Here is a 15,000-nt window from a genome sequence, read left to right as displayed (position 1 = left end):
CTTCTAAGAAAAGAAAGGACAGTGTTCTGTGTAACCAAGCAATAGAGCCCAAAAAAGTTTTACATTAAAAATTAAAGGAAAACTTTGATGTTTCAGATTAATGAGACACCAGAAACAATCATTATAACCATCTTTCTAAAGTTGGATGCTCATTCATATTTGTACTTTAGATTTTCACTTTGTTTTTTTAAGAAGAAAATACATCAATTTACACCTGATCTCTCACATTGCTTGGCTCTACTGGGTACAGGAAATATATGCAAATGAAGTACAAAACTCAGATTGACAGATAAAAAGAAAAATAAGGACAGAAATAAGTGAAAGTTGTAGGAGAGGAAAACTACCAAATAATCGGTCTATCAAGACAGGAATGTTCTCGAGTTTGCAGTGAGAGTTTAAGAAAAAACACAAAGATGCATCATTTGGACTGGCAAATAACAAGACTGGACTAGGTACATGCTCCATTTGCAAGTGAGGTAAAAATATATTCAAGTGAAAATGAATGACATCGAGGACAAACAGAAATTATTGTTATAAAAAAAGGGGAATGAAATTATTGTACTTAAATGCCCAGCACAGAAGCTTTTCCAAAACAAAAGCTTGCACTTTGTAAAGTAGTAATACATTTTTTTTCACTTTTTCATGGAGTTTGGTCCATGACAATGGACCAATAAATCCAAACTTGAATGATTTGGTTTTACAATCATTTAAAACAAATTTAACAATATTTGATACAAGTTTGTTTTACCACAGATTTTTTTTAAGGATTTTATATACTCATATTCATATATATATATCTATATATATTTCTTTTCTTATATAATACTTCTAAGATAATCTGATCTACCAATGCATCTTTAATAAAATAAGCAATATCACTTAAACTTAATGACGTAAAAATTTGTTATCATTCCGGAATCAGCAAGAGGAGCTCTTATAGTCAGATGTGTCAGAGGCATTGCAGGAGTCAATGGTGGTATCGCCTGGCAACTCATGGTCCGTTGCCTTCATGTCAGAGGGTCTGGAAAGCAAAGGTTAAAGATTAATCACAGGATGCACTACAATTGCGTTGAATATTATACAGCAAAAGGGGAAGGGATATCAGAGTAAACCTGGTCTTTACTTGTCTTGTTTGTAATTATGTTTTAGTGCAGGAAGGGGCAGGTACAGGACTCATTACAGTATTATTTTTTACTTTAAGTACCAATACATGAGTAAAAGGATACATAAAATATATATGTACATATATACAAATGCAACCGCACAGTATACTCTGCCACACAAAACTTTCCAGCAGGATGCCCCACTTACCTTGTGCTTAGGGAGGCGATGGTGCGAATAAGCTCAGTGTTGGCAGAGTCTAGAGCTGCAATCTTCTTAGCTTGAGCATCAATGCGAGCGTCTTTGTCGTGCATCTCCCTTCTCATGAGCTCTTGTTCATGACGGAATTCTTGTTCCATGGTCATTAATCTGTTGGTAAAAAACTATATTAGCGGATACTTTTTTACTATTTGGACGTTTCATAATTTCTATTGCTGGATTTTAATTCTTCTTAAGTAGTAAGCAGAAGTATGTACAGTTACTATGAATTTATGGAATAATTTAAACTACCATAAGAAACTCTTGCAGACTCTCACAGAATATGTTTTCTTTAATTTGGATGATAATCATACTACACATGCAGATTTACTAGAAAAAAAGATCCTGGGTATAGAATATCAAATACATTTATTTCTCAATGCATAACACATATTCAAGTATTTGGACAGGTTTACTACAAAAAAGACACCTCATAATTCATATAATAAGCTTATGATACGTAAATGCTGAACACAAGTTTAGTACAGTACTACTTGGGGACCTTACCTAAGAAACTTAAACACTTAAATACAATTTTACTTTATGTTGAACTCAGAGACCTTATAATTCATAAATTAAACATATATAACCCAATTCTTAGCAGTGGTTTACTCCCACAAGTACTAAATACTCTTACAACATCTAAAACTCACCTCTCAACAATGGCTCTCATCTGATCTTCCTGTTGGTCCAAGATCTGTTGAGAGGCAATGGTGGAAGGTACAATGTGTTCATCCTGACTCAGACGCCGCCCATCTTTTGCCCAGCTGCCCATGCCCACTCCTCCTCCTGTTGATGCCCGAGTCACAATGCTCATTTCGTCCTCGGAGTCGTCGAAGCAGTGGGATGACCCTCGGGGATAGTCCTCTCTTTCGCATGATCTGTTGGAAGGGAGAGGTGTCGGGGTCTCTTCTGACGTGCAGGGAGGGGGGGGGGTCTCTGTCTGAAGGGGGGAGGGGCTGTATTCAAAGGAAGCTTTTATCTGATCAAAAACATTGTTAAGCTAGTGACTTATGGGATTTTGGAGACATTCTTCAGTAAGGTAAGGATAAAAGGTAATGAACTGTGAGCATGCAAATACATACATAAGCTTACAGAGACACATATAGATACAGACAAACACACACATTCAGATATAGACACACATATTCAGAAATACACACACATATATACATATACACACAAACACAGACAACAAATAAGCACATAAACACAAATTTACACAGACACACACACACACACAGACACACACACACACAGACACAAACAGACACACACACACACACAAACAGACACACACACACACACACACAAACAGACACACACACACACACACACACACAAACAGAGACACACACACACACACAAACAGACACACACACACACACACACACACACACACACACACACACACACACACACACACATACACACACAGACACAGACACAGACACACACACACCAAAGACTGCCTTAAAACACACAGAGAAGCGTGCACGAGAAGCACCAGCGCCTCCTCACCTGAAGTTCTTCCCTCTGCGGCCACTGGCGCTGCGATCGTAGCGCGACCTGGCCCTGAGCTCGTGCCTGAGCGCCTGCGACGCGGCCAGACGGGGCGAGCAGTGCGGGTTGGTGCGAGGGGGGTGAGCGTGAGGACGGCGCGAGTGAGAGTGAGAGTGAGAAGCTGGCCGGGTGTCAGGGGAGGAATCGGAGGAGGAGGAAGCAGAGCGGCGCTGTCGGGTGCGACCACGACGGAGGGAGGAAAGGTCCTCCACGCTCTGGGAGGAGCTGAGGCTGCTGTTGGGGCTCCCTGGAGTGGCGAGGGCAAGGGGGGCGACACGGATAATGGACACATTAGTAATCTCATTTCGACTAACTCGGGGAATTCTAGCTTCTTGAAATGTAAAGCAAAATCATCATCTGAACTTCAAGCAATTCAACTCTGAGTAGTTTGTGATATTTAAGATTGATGGGGAGTTGCATTTTGTTATATTTAGAGATCTCTTTATACCTTTGGGCTGAGGGACTCTTGGGATGTGTCTGGGAGTGCCGTGTAGCGACACATGACCAGCATGCCCTAAGTATGCTGGGTGTACTGCTACGGCTCGGTGCTTAGCACTGTGCGGCTGATGCATGGGAGATGCTGTGATGAAAGGATGAAACATCACACTGTTAAGCTTCCCTCAGAGAGAAAATGCAAAATAATCACCACATCAAGCAAAGGAGAATTCGGCAAACATTTAGCAACAAGATAGAAAGCCAGTCTTCTGGACAAGCACACACAGTTTTCAAAACATGAAAGAGAGACAGCTAGCTTCTCCTTCCCTTCTACTCACCTACTGGTGAACCATGTAAGACTTGTCTCAGTCCTCCTGGTGGCCCAGAATTACCGTTCTCGCGCGACAGCAGACTGGAGTTGTCTGTGTGCAGGAGAGAATCCACTGGCGACGACGACTGCGAGTAGGCGAAGCTCTGGTAGCCCGAGGACGCCACGTTGGACAGCTGAGAGATGCTCGTCTGCGAACCTTGGATGTTGTTCTCGCTGTCCATGCACAGCGCGTGGATCTTGTGAGAACACGAATCCATGTATCTGTAGAGCTCAGAGCACTCGTCTTGGTACACTGCTCGTCTCTCGATCGCGTTCGAGACCCCCGTCAATGAGTGACTCCTAGAGGACATCGCGGTGGCTCTGAAAGAAGACTCACACATTACACTCCTTCTACCACGGCTTAAAAAAACGCAAACATAACCAATCCACCAAAAGCAGCCATAATATGAACAAGATGCATCACACTGCCATCAAAACTGACAGAGAAAATCCCCGTTCGTTGCCCTTCGCCCTTACCTTGGGTGGAGGCGGTGGTGCACGTGGCCTCTGAGGGGCTGGTGCATCCCCCCGGCCACGTGAGGCCCCGGCGAGCTCGTCTGGCGCATGGGGGACGACGGGGGCGCCACCTCGGCCATGTAGTAGGTGTTGCTGTTGCTTAGCCTCATGTCGGTCAGGGGGGAGTTGTTGTTGTTGGCTTCTCTGTAAAAGCAGATCATGTGATGAGACATACAACATCACAAACCAAAGACGTCACTGATTTCTAAGTGAAAGTAAACAAATACAGTCAGTCAGTGTTACCTCATATGCTCGCCAAAATGCAATTATCGTTTCTTACAAGATTCTCCAATGCCACCTTCCCTCTTTACTTCCACCATAACAAAATTCTGCCTTCCACATCTCGTGCCAACAAACTCAACAATGTTACTACTTTAAAAACCCTATCACTACCACCCTCACTTTCCACACGGGGCAAAAAGGGACTCAACGTACATGGAGGGATACATGAAGTTCTGTGGCTCCGCCTGATGGTCAAATGCAGTTATGAGAACGTAGTCGTCACTCGTAGACAGGTCGTTGGCTGCAGTTTTGTCTCGGTATGGAGAATTTATACTGGGACTAATGCTTGCCTGCTGAGAGAAGACAAGAGGAAATATATGAATGATCTATAACCAACACTACTTGTTTCATACGCGAAAGAAAATTACAAACAAAAAATTAAAACAAGGAAAGACAAGAAGAAATACATGAATGATCTATAACTATAACTTGTTTCATACGCGAAAGAAAATTACAACCAAAAAAATCAAAACAAGAGAAGACAAGAAGAAATATATGAATGATCTAATAACCAACACTACTAAGGAGGCGAATGATTTGCATCTGTCTTATAGAACCACTCCTACACGAACGGCAACCAAAACATACCATTTGGTGGTGGGTGTAAATCGGTGTCGCTGCCCGAGGGAGGGACTGGGACCTCGGGGTGTTGGTAGTGGGCACTGACAACCCAACATCAACCTCTCCTCCTGCCATCACTATACCCATCTGGGCATCGACTACATTCAGCCCTTCTCCACAACCGTCTCTGCTATTATGGGGAAAATAAGTGGCATTAGTAACACAGAGGAAATAAAATATGGGAAAAATAACGTGACGTGATGTGATGTTAAAAAGTCCCTAATGCAACAGATTTCTGACAAATGTAACGGGAAGTCTGTTTTTCTGTTCTTCAGATTTCATTTCCTAGTTTATATTTATGGAAAAAATCAGTTTTACATAAAATTAAATATTAAATGATTTTTTCTTAGACCTAAAGATATGCACTATAACGAATTTCAGGAATGTGACACACTATAATTATAAAATCAGCAACAATCCCCAACATAGTAATTCTTACAAAAAAAATACAACTCTTAAACAAGAAAACCAACAAACAACCCAAAACTAAAACAAGCCTTTCAACAATAACATTAATAACCCCACGCCACAAACAACCACAAAAGCAACAAACAATCATTAAAACAATAACACCCATAACCCTTAAATAACCAAAAAACGAAATCAAAAAAATATATATAAACCTTAAACATCACACTCTCTCTTTCTTTCCTTTCTTTCCTATCTATCTATCTATCTATCTATCTATCTATCTATCTATCTATCTATCTATCTATCTATCTATCTATCTATCTATCTATCTATCTATCTATCTATCTATCTATCTATCTCTCTCTCTCTCTCTCTCTCTCTCTCTCTCTCTCTCTCTCACACTCCCCCCCCCCCCGTCCTTACATGTAATTGTTGTTCGGATGCGTGGCTGAAGGTAGCGACGACGACGACGGCACGAGAGGCGGCGTGAACATCTGTCGGGACGCGGCGCTGGAGAGGTCCTTCTGGTCGCTTCCCAGGAGGATGTTGATGTCCTCGACCAGCGCCAGGACTTTGCTGGCTTCGCTCTCGTAGCCCTGGATCACGAACGGTGAAGGGAAGAAAAGGTTGAAGTCATTTTGAATGAATAATGGGGTTCACATCAAGTAAAAAGAAATTAAGAAATTGGAAATTATTCAAAACACTACTTTAGCCACACTTCAGTCTCTTCCTTAAATAATCCTTGCATTTCGCTCACTCGCCTTATTCCTATTTTGTCGTTAACCCAATTAAAAGAAGAGAAAAATACTCAATAGGGGAAAAAGACAATAACCAAAAGGTTCGTTTACCTGGGTGTCGATCTTGGCGATGGCTTCGGTCAAGTGGAGGTGCAGCTGAGCCAAGTGCTTCCCCAAGTCGATTTCTCCGTCGAATTCAAGCTCTGTCTCATCTCTGTTGGGTGGACTCTGCAATGCGAATGTTGGCTGTTATTCTTCCCTTATTACATGTATATTTTTAAAATTCAACAAAGTACTATTGTGCTTTAATTTAAAACAGATATCTAAAGCGACTTCCTGATTCTTTTCTTCCATATTTTTTTTCCAAATCAAGGAAATTTTAATACTTAAATGTACAACATATGTCTAAGGCGACTTCCCAAACTTGTAAATCTCTCCTTTTAACACCAACGTAAACATACATCTTTCAAAATCATGAAAAAACTCATGAAAAACAAATAACATGCTCTGCCTACGAACACCAGCCAGCGAACTCACAGATATGGTTCTCAGGAAAGTTCTGCATTTTTCCTGCTCCTTGTCTATGAAGTCGTTGAGGAATTCCATAAAGCTCTCTTTGCCTTGGAAGTGCGTGAAGTTGGCCAGCGTCTGCAGCGTCTTGGCCACCAGCGTGAGGTTTCTTCCCGCACGTTCGTCTGGGTACTCTGTGTCAGCGAGAGGAAGGTCAGTCATTGTGGACCAAAGAGGAAGGTCAGTCATTGTGGACCAAAGAGGAAGGTCAGTCATTGCGAATCAAAGCTCGTGGTATTACGTGAGTCCAAATAAGTTTTGATAAACGTATTAATGGAATATCGTCAACTTTTTTTGGCAATTGAGCCTCAAGAAGATATACACGACGCAATTAAATCTCAAGATAATTACATTCATTAATTATTCGAGCTCATGGAAATAATGACAATAATGATATAATATTAATAATAAAGATAGTAATGATAATACGAATTGTAGTGATAATCATGATAGTAATAACAATGATAAAACAAAATTAATAATAATAATGGTAAAGATAATAACAATAATCATAACGACTGAAACAAAATAAATCTTCAGCTTTAAGAACAGACCAAAAGACACACTTCTTCCTCCTCCTTCCTTACCTTGAGTGATGTTGAAGAGGGAAGGAGACAGGACGGCAGGACAGAGGAAGCGGAGGAACACACACGCCGAGATGAGGTTGTCCGTCAGCTCGCACTTGTCCTGCCGCGACAGCCTCTCTCGGATGGTATGGAACACCTTTCGAAGCTCTCTGGAGGAAAGAGAATTGGCAACGGTTAGTTCTACGCCACGTGAAGAATTTTCCTAGGTACTATTCATTCACTCGTGTCATCAAAGACTTTTCTTCGAACACGACAAGGGAGAGAAAGAAATAAAGAGAGAAAAATAGACAAACAAACCAAAAATATACACATCAACAAAATCACAACCACCAAATACAAACACACAAACAAGCATCCATATGTATAAACATCCATATGTATGCACTGTGTATATATGCAAAAAATATCGTATTACTCACACAGGGAAGCTTCGTCCAGACTGGATGATCTTCTCCCATATCGAGCAGACGCGCTCCTTCAACACCTCTCGCTGGCGGGGGAGGTACTGGATGTTGGTGATCCTCAAGGGGTCGACCTCCAGATCCTCCGACGTGGCGATGACGGCCTGGATCGAGTCCGACAGCGTCTCCTGCAGGTAGTGTTCGCCCACGAGCCGCATGTACGCCTCGATGGCTTTGGTGGCGACGCTGTTGCCCCGGAAAAGCAGGTGCTCGTTCTCGGCTGAAGAGAGGGAGGGACGCACCCGTGAGCATTCGGAATCTTGCCACAATGGACTGTATCGAGAAGCTTAATAGCAACAGATATAGCATGCAGTTATAACATAATATAACCAAGATATCAATATCACACAAGCAGCGAGTCTACGAAAACACACAAACAAATCCACACTTTTTTTTTCACCTATCCGCTGAATGTCCGTCAGGATCAGGCTGACCAGGAACGTGATGGCCCGCTCCTCCTTCTGCATGATGTTGATGAGCGTCGTGGCGATGTCCTCCTTGGACTTGACGGACACGACGGGCTCCAGGAGCTGGCACAGAGAGGTGGCATTGTCCTTGAGGTACTGACGGAAGGCACCGTACTGGGGGAGCGGTAGGATGTCCAGTGATTGAAATCTGCGAGGGAGGGGGAGAGAGAATGAGAAACTGCGAATTGTAGAACACCGAATAAAATAAAACGCTGATATAACCATACCCTCCATTCCAAACGAGACAAGACAACCCCATTCCCCTCCAATACCCACAACAACAACCCACAACCCTACCAACGGACCAACCTCAACAAAAACAACCTCCACCCACAGGAAAGCCCCATACCCCCGAACCCCACCCACCTGTGCTTAATCCTAAGGGTGGGTATCTCGCGGTCCGGCTTGTCGACCTTGACGGGGTACCACTGCTCCACCAGGGCCGCTCGCCCGGGGCTGGACGGCTTCAGGTCGATCTCCACCGTGCCGATCTTCTTGTAGCCTGGCTTCTTGTCGGCCTCGCGCATCAGCTCGATGCAGATGGTGGAGACCTGCGGGAGGAGGGAGAGGGGTGGTGAGGATTAAGAGGTGGTGAGGGAGAGGGATGAGGAGAGAGAGGGATGATGAGGGAAAGGGATGGTGAAGGCGATGGTGAGCAGAGGGGTGGTGAAGGCGATGGTGAGGGAGAGGGGTGGTGAGGGCGATAAGGTGGTGAGGGCGAATGTAGTGAGGGAGAGGGATGGTGAGGATTAAGAGGTGGTGAGGGAGATGGATAGTGAAGGCAATGGTGAGAGAGAGGAATGGCGAGGGCGATGAGGTGGTGAGGGAGAGTGATAATGAGGCTAAAGGGATAGTGTGGGCGAACAACAGTGAAGACAAATGAGGATGAGAGAGAGTGATGTTGAGGGCAAAGGGAATGTTGAAGGAGAGGAATGATGAGAAGGGAAGAACGGCGACAAGTGACGGTGAGAGCGAGGGATGGTGAGGATGAAGGATGATGAGGGTGAGAGATGGTGAGGGATGGAAATGCAGAATCAAGGACATTCGGAAATAGGATTCCACATCTAGAGAACAGCTGATCGTATCAATAACTTGACCTCTCTCCTTTTAACTGAATCACTTTTCTCACACAGACACACAGAGATAAACACACACACACACAAAAGAAAAACAACAACATACACACACACAAACACACACAAAAAACATACACACACACAAACACACAGACACAGTTAGACAGACAGACAGACAGACAGACACAGACAGACAGACAGACACACATACACACACACACACACACACACAAACTCACACACACACAAACTCACACACACACAAAACATATAAAAAACACACACACAAAAAAAAAATCACCATCATTCTCAAAGAAACAAAATCACACCATCCCAACCAAGTAAAAAACAAAAACAAAAACAAAACGGAAACCTCCTGAAGCCTCCCCCGCAAACTCACCTGAGGGAGGGCGTTGAGCTCGAAATACTCTCCCCAGAAGCACATGTTGGACTTCATCTTGCTAAACGTTCTTCTGTAGAGTTCATTGTTGAGAATCAGGTTGCAAAAATACCTGTGGGGGAGAGCATGCGTGTTTTAAGGACTTCCGGAGTTTATGTAAGTATGTAAGAAAGAAAGGAAGTAAAAATATGTTTATGTAAGGAAGGAAGGAAGGAAGTAAAATATGTTTATGTATGTAAGGAAGTTAAAATATGTGTTTATGCATGTAAGGAACTAAGTGAAAAAGATGTTTATGTATGTAAGGAAGTAAAAATATGTGTTTATGTAAGAAAGGAAGTTAGTAAAATATGTTTATGTATGTAAGGAAGTAAAAATATGTGTTTATGTAAGGAAGGAAGTTAGTAAAATATGTTTATGTATGTAAGGAAGTAAAAATGTGTGTTTATGTATGTAAGGAAGTAAGTAAAAATATGTTTATGTAAGTAAGGAAGTAAGTAAAAATGTTTATATATGTAAGGAAGTAAGTAAAAATATGTGTTTATATGAGGAAGTAAGTAAAAATATGTGTTTATATGAGGAAGTAAGTAAAAATATGTGTTTATATGAGGAAGTAAGTAAAAATATGTGTTTATATGAGGAAGTAAGTAAAAATATGTTAGATAAACAACTATTTTTCAGGACAATATTCTCAAGCCCAATCAAACCAAAATTACATATGTATACATTCAAAATTACCACAAAAAAAACAAAACAAAACAAAAAAACAAAAAATCTTTCACTTACTTTTTCTTATTCGGAATACCCTTGGCTTCCATTACCCATATTTTAAGGGTGTTTTCTGTACGTCTCACCTCGTCACGGTTAGCGGGAATTCTCGATCTGCTGAGAAATAAATATATTGATTACGTTTATTGAATCGGATCATATAGTGATGACATTTGCTGAATCAGAATTTACTGAAAATGTAGATTACGTTTCCTGAATCTGATTATGTTAAGGTGAAATTTAGTGGATTAGATTATATTTTGATATAATTTACTGAATTAGATTATATTACGATGAAATTTAATGAATCAGATCATATTACGATGAAATTTACTGAATCAGATTATACGATGAAATTTACTGTCTGATTATATCATTCAAATTACTGAATCAGATAATATTAAGATGAAATTTAGTGAATCAGATAATTTTACGATGAAATTTACTGAATCAGATCATATTAAGACCTAACCCATCCCGATCAGACCCGGCCCGAACCAACCCAAGATCCCTCAAAGATTTTTAAGATTAAAGAAATAAAAAAAGAAAGAGAAAGAGAGAAAGAAAAGAAAGAAAGAAAGAAGAAGAGGAAGAAAGAAAGATAGAAAGAATGAAAAGAAAGAAAGAAAGAAAAGAAAGAAAAAAAGAAAGAAAAGAAAGAAAGAGAAAGAAAGAAAGAAAGAGAAAGAAAGAAAAGAAAGAAAAAAGAAAAGAAGAAAAGAAAAAAGAAAAAAGAAAAAAGAAAGAAACAAAGAAAATGAAAAGAAAAAAAAGAAAAAAAAGAAGCAAAAAAAAAAAAAAAAAAAAAAATACGGAGCCGACTCGCCCAGGCCCCACGTACCGTTCGTGCAGGGGGGAGGGGGTCGATTCGTGGTCGTGCGGGTACGAGGCCGACTGGAGGGATTCGTGCGACCGGGCTGACCGCAGGGTGTCGTCCGCGCTTTCGAGGGTGCTGCAAAAAGAAGACGTTTGATTAGAAACAATTAAATAATGAAATGATGATGATGATAAATAAAGAAAAAATAAAGAAACCATAAAAGATGATGATAAAAAAAAAGAAAGATAATGATAAATAAAAAAAAAAAATCATAAAAGATAATGATCAATAAAACAAATATAAAATAAAATAAAGAAAGAGAAGATAAGGGTAAGTTCTTAATTTTACTACTCGCGATTTTATTTATTATTATTATTATTTTTTTTTTTTTTGTGTGTGTGTTGCTATTTTTAAGTTTGACGGATTTTATGAATGACAATTCTACAAGAATTATAAATTTTGTGAATGATAATTTTTTATGAATGGCGAACGTTATGAATGACGATTTTTCATGAATTACTTAATATATGAATAATGAATTATGAACTGCGTTTTTTAATGAATTGCAAATCCTATGAATTACACATTTTAATAATTGCAAATAAGAATTACACACAACACATGATTACGACTGTTTGTTAAATATTCTTCAAATTATCAATGTTGAAATTCATGAATAAAACACAAAAAGTGAATTATCATAGAAAATAAAGACAATATTCAAAACAGGACAAACCAAACAAACAAATTAATACATACACGAATAAAAAATGAAGCAAAATAAAATAAAAATAAATAATTAAATCACACATACTTCGCTTATATTCTATTTCAATGATAAAAAAAGATGATGATAATGGTGATGATGATGATGATATTGTTAATGAAAATATTAACAACGAAAAATAAGAAAAAGAACATCAATATACCAAAAAATAACTAACCAACAGCAACAACACTAACAATAATAATAATAACAATTATAAAAAATAACAAAAAAAAATAATAATAAAAAATAAAAAATAAAAAATAAAAATCAAATAACATTCAAACAAATAAATTCAAAGCAAACAAACAAACACACGTCCCACAAAACCCTCCTTCCACCGCCACGAATCCCAAGGACTAAAATCATCATTCCCAAAAGAGACAAAAGAGAGAAAAAGAATAAAGAAAAGAAACAAAAGAATAAATAAAGGGGGGAGACGAAGAGGGGGAGGGAGGGGAAGAGGGGGGGGGGAGAGAGGAGGGGGAGGGGGAAGAAATAATCATCCCCAATCAAATGATTCGGTCAAAAATCCTATTATAATCCAATAATCCAATCAACTCCTTTATTCCCTGGCCGTGACCTCGGGGGAGAGAGGGAGAGGGAGAGGGAGAGGGAGAGGGAGGGGGAGAGAGGGAGGAGAGGGAGGAGAGGAGAGAGGGAGGAGAGGGAGGGAGAGAGGGAGAGAGAGGGAGGGAGGGAGAGAGAGAGAGAGGGAGGAGAGGGAGAGAGGAGAGAGAGGAGAGGGAGGGAGAGAGGGAGAGAGGGAGAGGAGGGAGGGAGGGAGGGAGAGAGGGAGGAGAGGGAGGAGAGGGAGGAGGGGAGGGAGGGAGGGAAGGAGGGAGAGGGAGGAAGGGAGGGAGGGAGGGAGGGAGGGAGGGAGGGAGGGAGGGAGGGAGGGAGGGAGGGAGGGAGGGAGGGAGAGAGAGAGAGAGGGAGAGAGGGAGAGGGAGAGAGGGAGGGGAGAGTGAGGGAGGGAGAGAGAGGGGAGGGGGGGAGAGGAGAGAGAGGGAGAGAGGGAGGGAGGAGAGAGAGGGAGAGTGAGGGAGAATGAGGGAGAGAGATAGAGGGAGAGGGAGGGAGAGAGGGAGAGGGGGAGAGAGGGAGAGAGAGGGAGGGAGGGAGAGCGAGAGAGATAGAGGGAGAGGGAGGGAGAGAGGGAGAGGGAGAGGGAGAGGGAGAGAGAGAGAGAGAGAGAGAGAGAGAGAGAGAGAGAGAGAGAGAGAGAGAGAGAGAGAGAGAGAGAGAGAGAGAGAGAGAGAGAGAGAGAGAGAGAGAGACAGGGAGAGGATAGAGAGATGTTGGGGGGTGAGAGAAGAGGGAAGGAAGTGGGGAGGAAGCAGGAGGTAAGAATGCAGGAAAGAAGTTAGGGCTGGAGGGAAGGAAGGAGGGAGGGAGCGAGGGCTGGAGGGAACAAGAGAGGGATGGAATGAAGGATGGGAGGGAGTGAGGGAAGTAGGAGAGGAGGATGAAGGGAAGAAGGAAGAATGAAGAAGGAAGAAGGAGGAAGGGGAAGGGCAAGTAGGGGCTGGGGGAAAGGGAGGGAAGGTCGGAGGAAGACGGGAGAAGGAAGGGGTTGGGGAAGGAGGAGGGGGGAGGGTGAAAGCGCACCAGGAATGCAGGAGAGGAAGAGGAAGCGCAGGAGGGGGAGGAGGGAGGAGGAGGAGCAGGGGGGAGGAGGAGGAAGAGGATTAGGATTAAAGATTAGGATTAGGATGAGGAGGAAAAGGAGGAGTAGTAAGAGTACGAGGAGGAATTAATGAATCCAACGACATTCTGAAAAAAAAAACAAGATAAAAAAGAAATAGAAGAGAAAAACTACAAAGACAAAACCAACAAACCAAAAAACAAACAAACAAAAAAAATACACGAAAAACACCCAGAAAAAAACATCAACTCGACCGCCTGCCTCTGTCCCTGCGCTCTTCCCCCCCCTCATCCCCCCACCCCCACACACCCCACCCCAGGATCCTCTCCGGCGGCGGGCGTGTGAGGTCCTTGCCGCCCGGGGATCATCGGGCAGTCAGGAAGCAGAAGCAGATCATTGCCGCCCACGCCCTTGGCATACCGAGCAGGTTCAGTCCGCGAGAGTGGCTCCTGCTCCTCCTCCTTTTCTCTTCTCCATTCTCTCCTTCTTCTTCTCCTTTTCCTGCTTCTTCTCCTTCTCCTCCTTTTCCTGCTTCTCCTCCTCCCCCCTTCTTCGTCTTCTTCTTCTTCTTCTTCCTCCTCCTACTTCCCCTTCTCCTTGCTCCTCCTCCCCTCCTAACATAAACTCGCTTCCAAAGTTCTCCCTTCCTTAATTCAGTTCTTTATTACTTCCTTCCTCCTTCCCCTAATTCACTTCTTACTTCCTCCCTCACTTTCCTCCCGTCCGCTCCTTTCTCTTCTCTCCCTTCCTTCCTATTCCTGTGGGTTAGCAATTTTATTCCCCCCATCTAATTCTCCTCCGTCCTCGTCCCCTCTCTCTGTCTCTGTCTATCTCTTTCCCTTTCTTTCTTTCTCTCTATATCACGTCGTTTCTCTCTCTATCTCTTTTTTTTTCTCTTCCTCTCCCTCTCCTCTCCCTCTCCCTCTCCCTCTCCCTTCTCCCTCTCTCCCCCTCTCCCTCTCCCTCTCCCCCCCTCTCTCTCTCTCTCTCTCTCTCTCTCTCTCTCTCTCTCTCTCTCTCTCTCTCTCTCTCTCTCTCTCTCTCTCTCTCTCTCTCCTCTCTCTCCCTCTCCCTCTTTCTCTCTCTCTCTCACCCCCCCCTTCACATTCAGAAAACAGCAAAAAAAGAACCAAAGACAGACACACAGAA

The 15,000-nt window shown here is 42.4% G+C and overlaps 1 protein-coding gene across 9 annotated transcripts in view; it reads right to left on the bottom strand.

Annotated features, from left to right (window-relative positions):
• LOC113830445 (disabled homolog 2-interacting protein) overlaps positions 1-15,000 on the bottom strand; it is a 769,134-nt gene that overhangs the window by 666 nt on the left and 753,468 nt on the right. The window contains exons 6-24 of one of the 9 annotated variants that reach the window (XM_070128293.1): positions 11,462-11,572; positions 10,639-10,737; positions 9,856-9,967; positions 8,746-8,930; positions 8,301-8,527; positions 7,871-8,132; positions 7,452-7,600; positions 6,832-6,998; positions 6,406-6,522; positions 5,981-6,153; positions 5,114-5,276; positions 4,679-4,815; positions 4,205-4,387; positions 3,696-4,048; positions 3,371-3,502; positions 2,881-3,169; positions 2,013-2,240; positions 1,312-1,470; positions 1-1,021 (exon numbers count right to left, since the gene is read on the bottom strand). The exon at positions 1-1,021 is cut by the window's left edge and continues 666 nt beyond it. In XM_070128293.1, coding sequence (XP_069984394.1) covers positions 919-1,021; positions 1,312-1,470; positions 2,013-2,240; positions 2,881-3,169; positions 3,371-3,502; positions 3,696-4,048; positions 4,205-4,387; positions 4,679-4,815; positions 5,114-5,276; positions 5,981-6,153; positions 6,406-6,522; positions 6,832-6,998; positions 7,452-7,600; positions 7,871-8,132; positions 8,301-8,527; positions 8,746-8,930; positions 9,856-9,967; positions 10,639-10,737; positions 11,462-11,572 — 3,349 coding nt within the window. In that variant the 3' untranslated portion in view covers positions 1-918. Of the gene's footprint in view, positions 1,022-1,311; positions 1,471-2,012; positions 2,241-2,880; positions 3,170-3,370; positions 3,503-3,695; positions 4,049-4,204; positions 4,388-4,678; positions 4,819-5,113; positions 5,277-5,980; positions 6,154-6,405; positions 6,523-6,831; positions 6,999-7,451; positions 7,601-7,870; positions 8,133-8,300; positions 8,528-8,745; positions 8,931-9,855; positions 9,968-10,638; positions 10,738-11,461; positions 11,573-15,000 lie in introns of all 9 variants that reach the window. The other 8 variants (XM_070128291.1, XM_070128294.1, XM_070128292.1 and 5 more) reach the window with 8 other exon arrangements.

The sequence above is a fragment of the Penaeus vannamei genome, chromosome 12 (assembly GCF_042767895.1).
Source record: "Penaeus vannamei isolate JL-2024 chromosome 12, ASM4276789v1, whole genome shotgun sequence".
NCBI lineage: Eukaryota > Metazoa > Arthropoda > Malacostraca > Decapoda > Penaeidae > Penaeus > Penaeus vannamei.
This window is presented reverse-complemented; position numbering and strand designations above follow the sequence as displayed.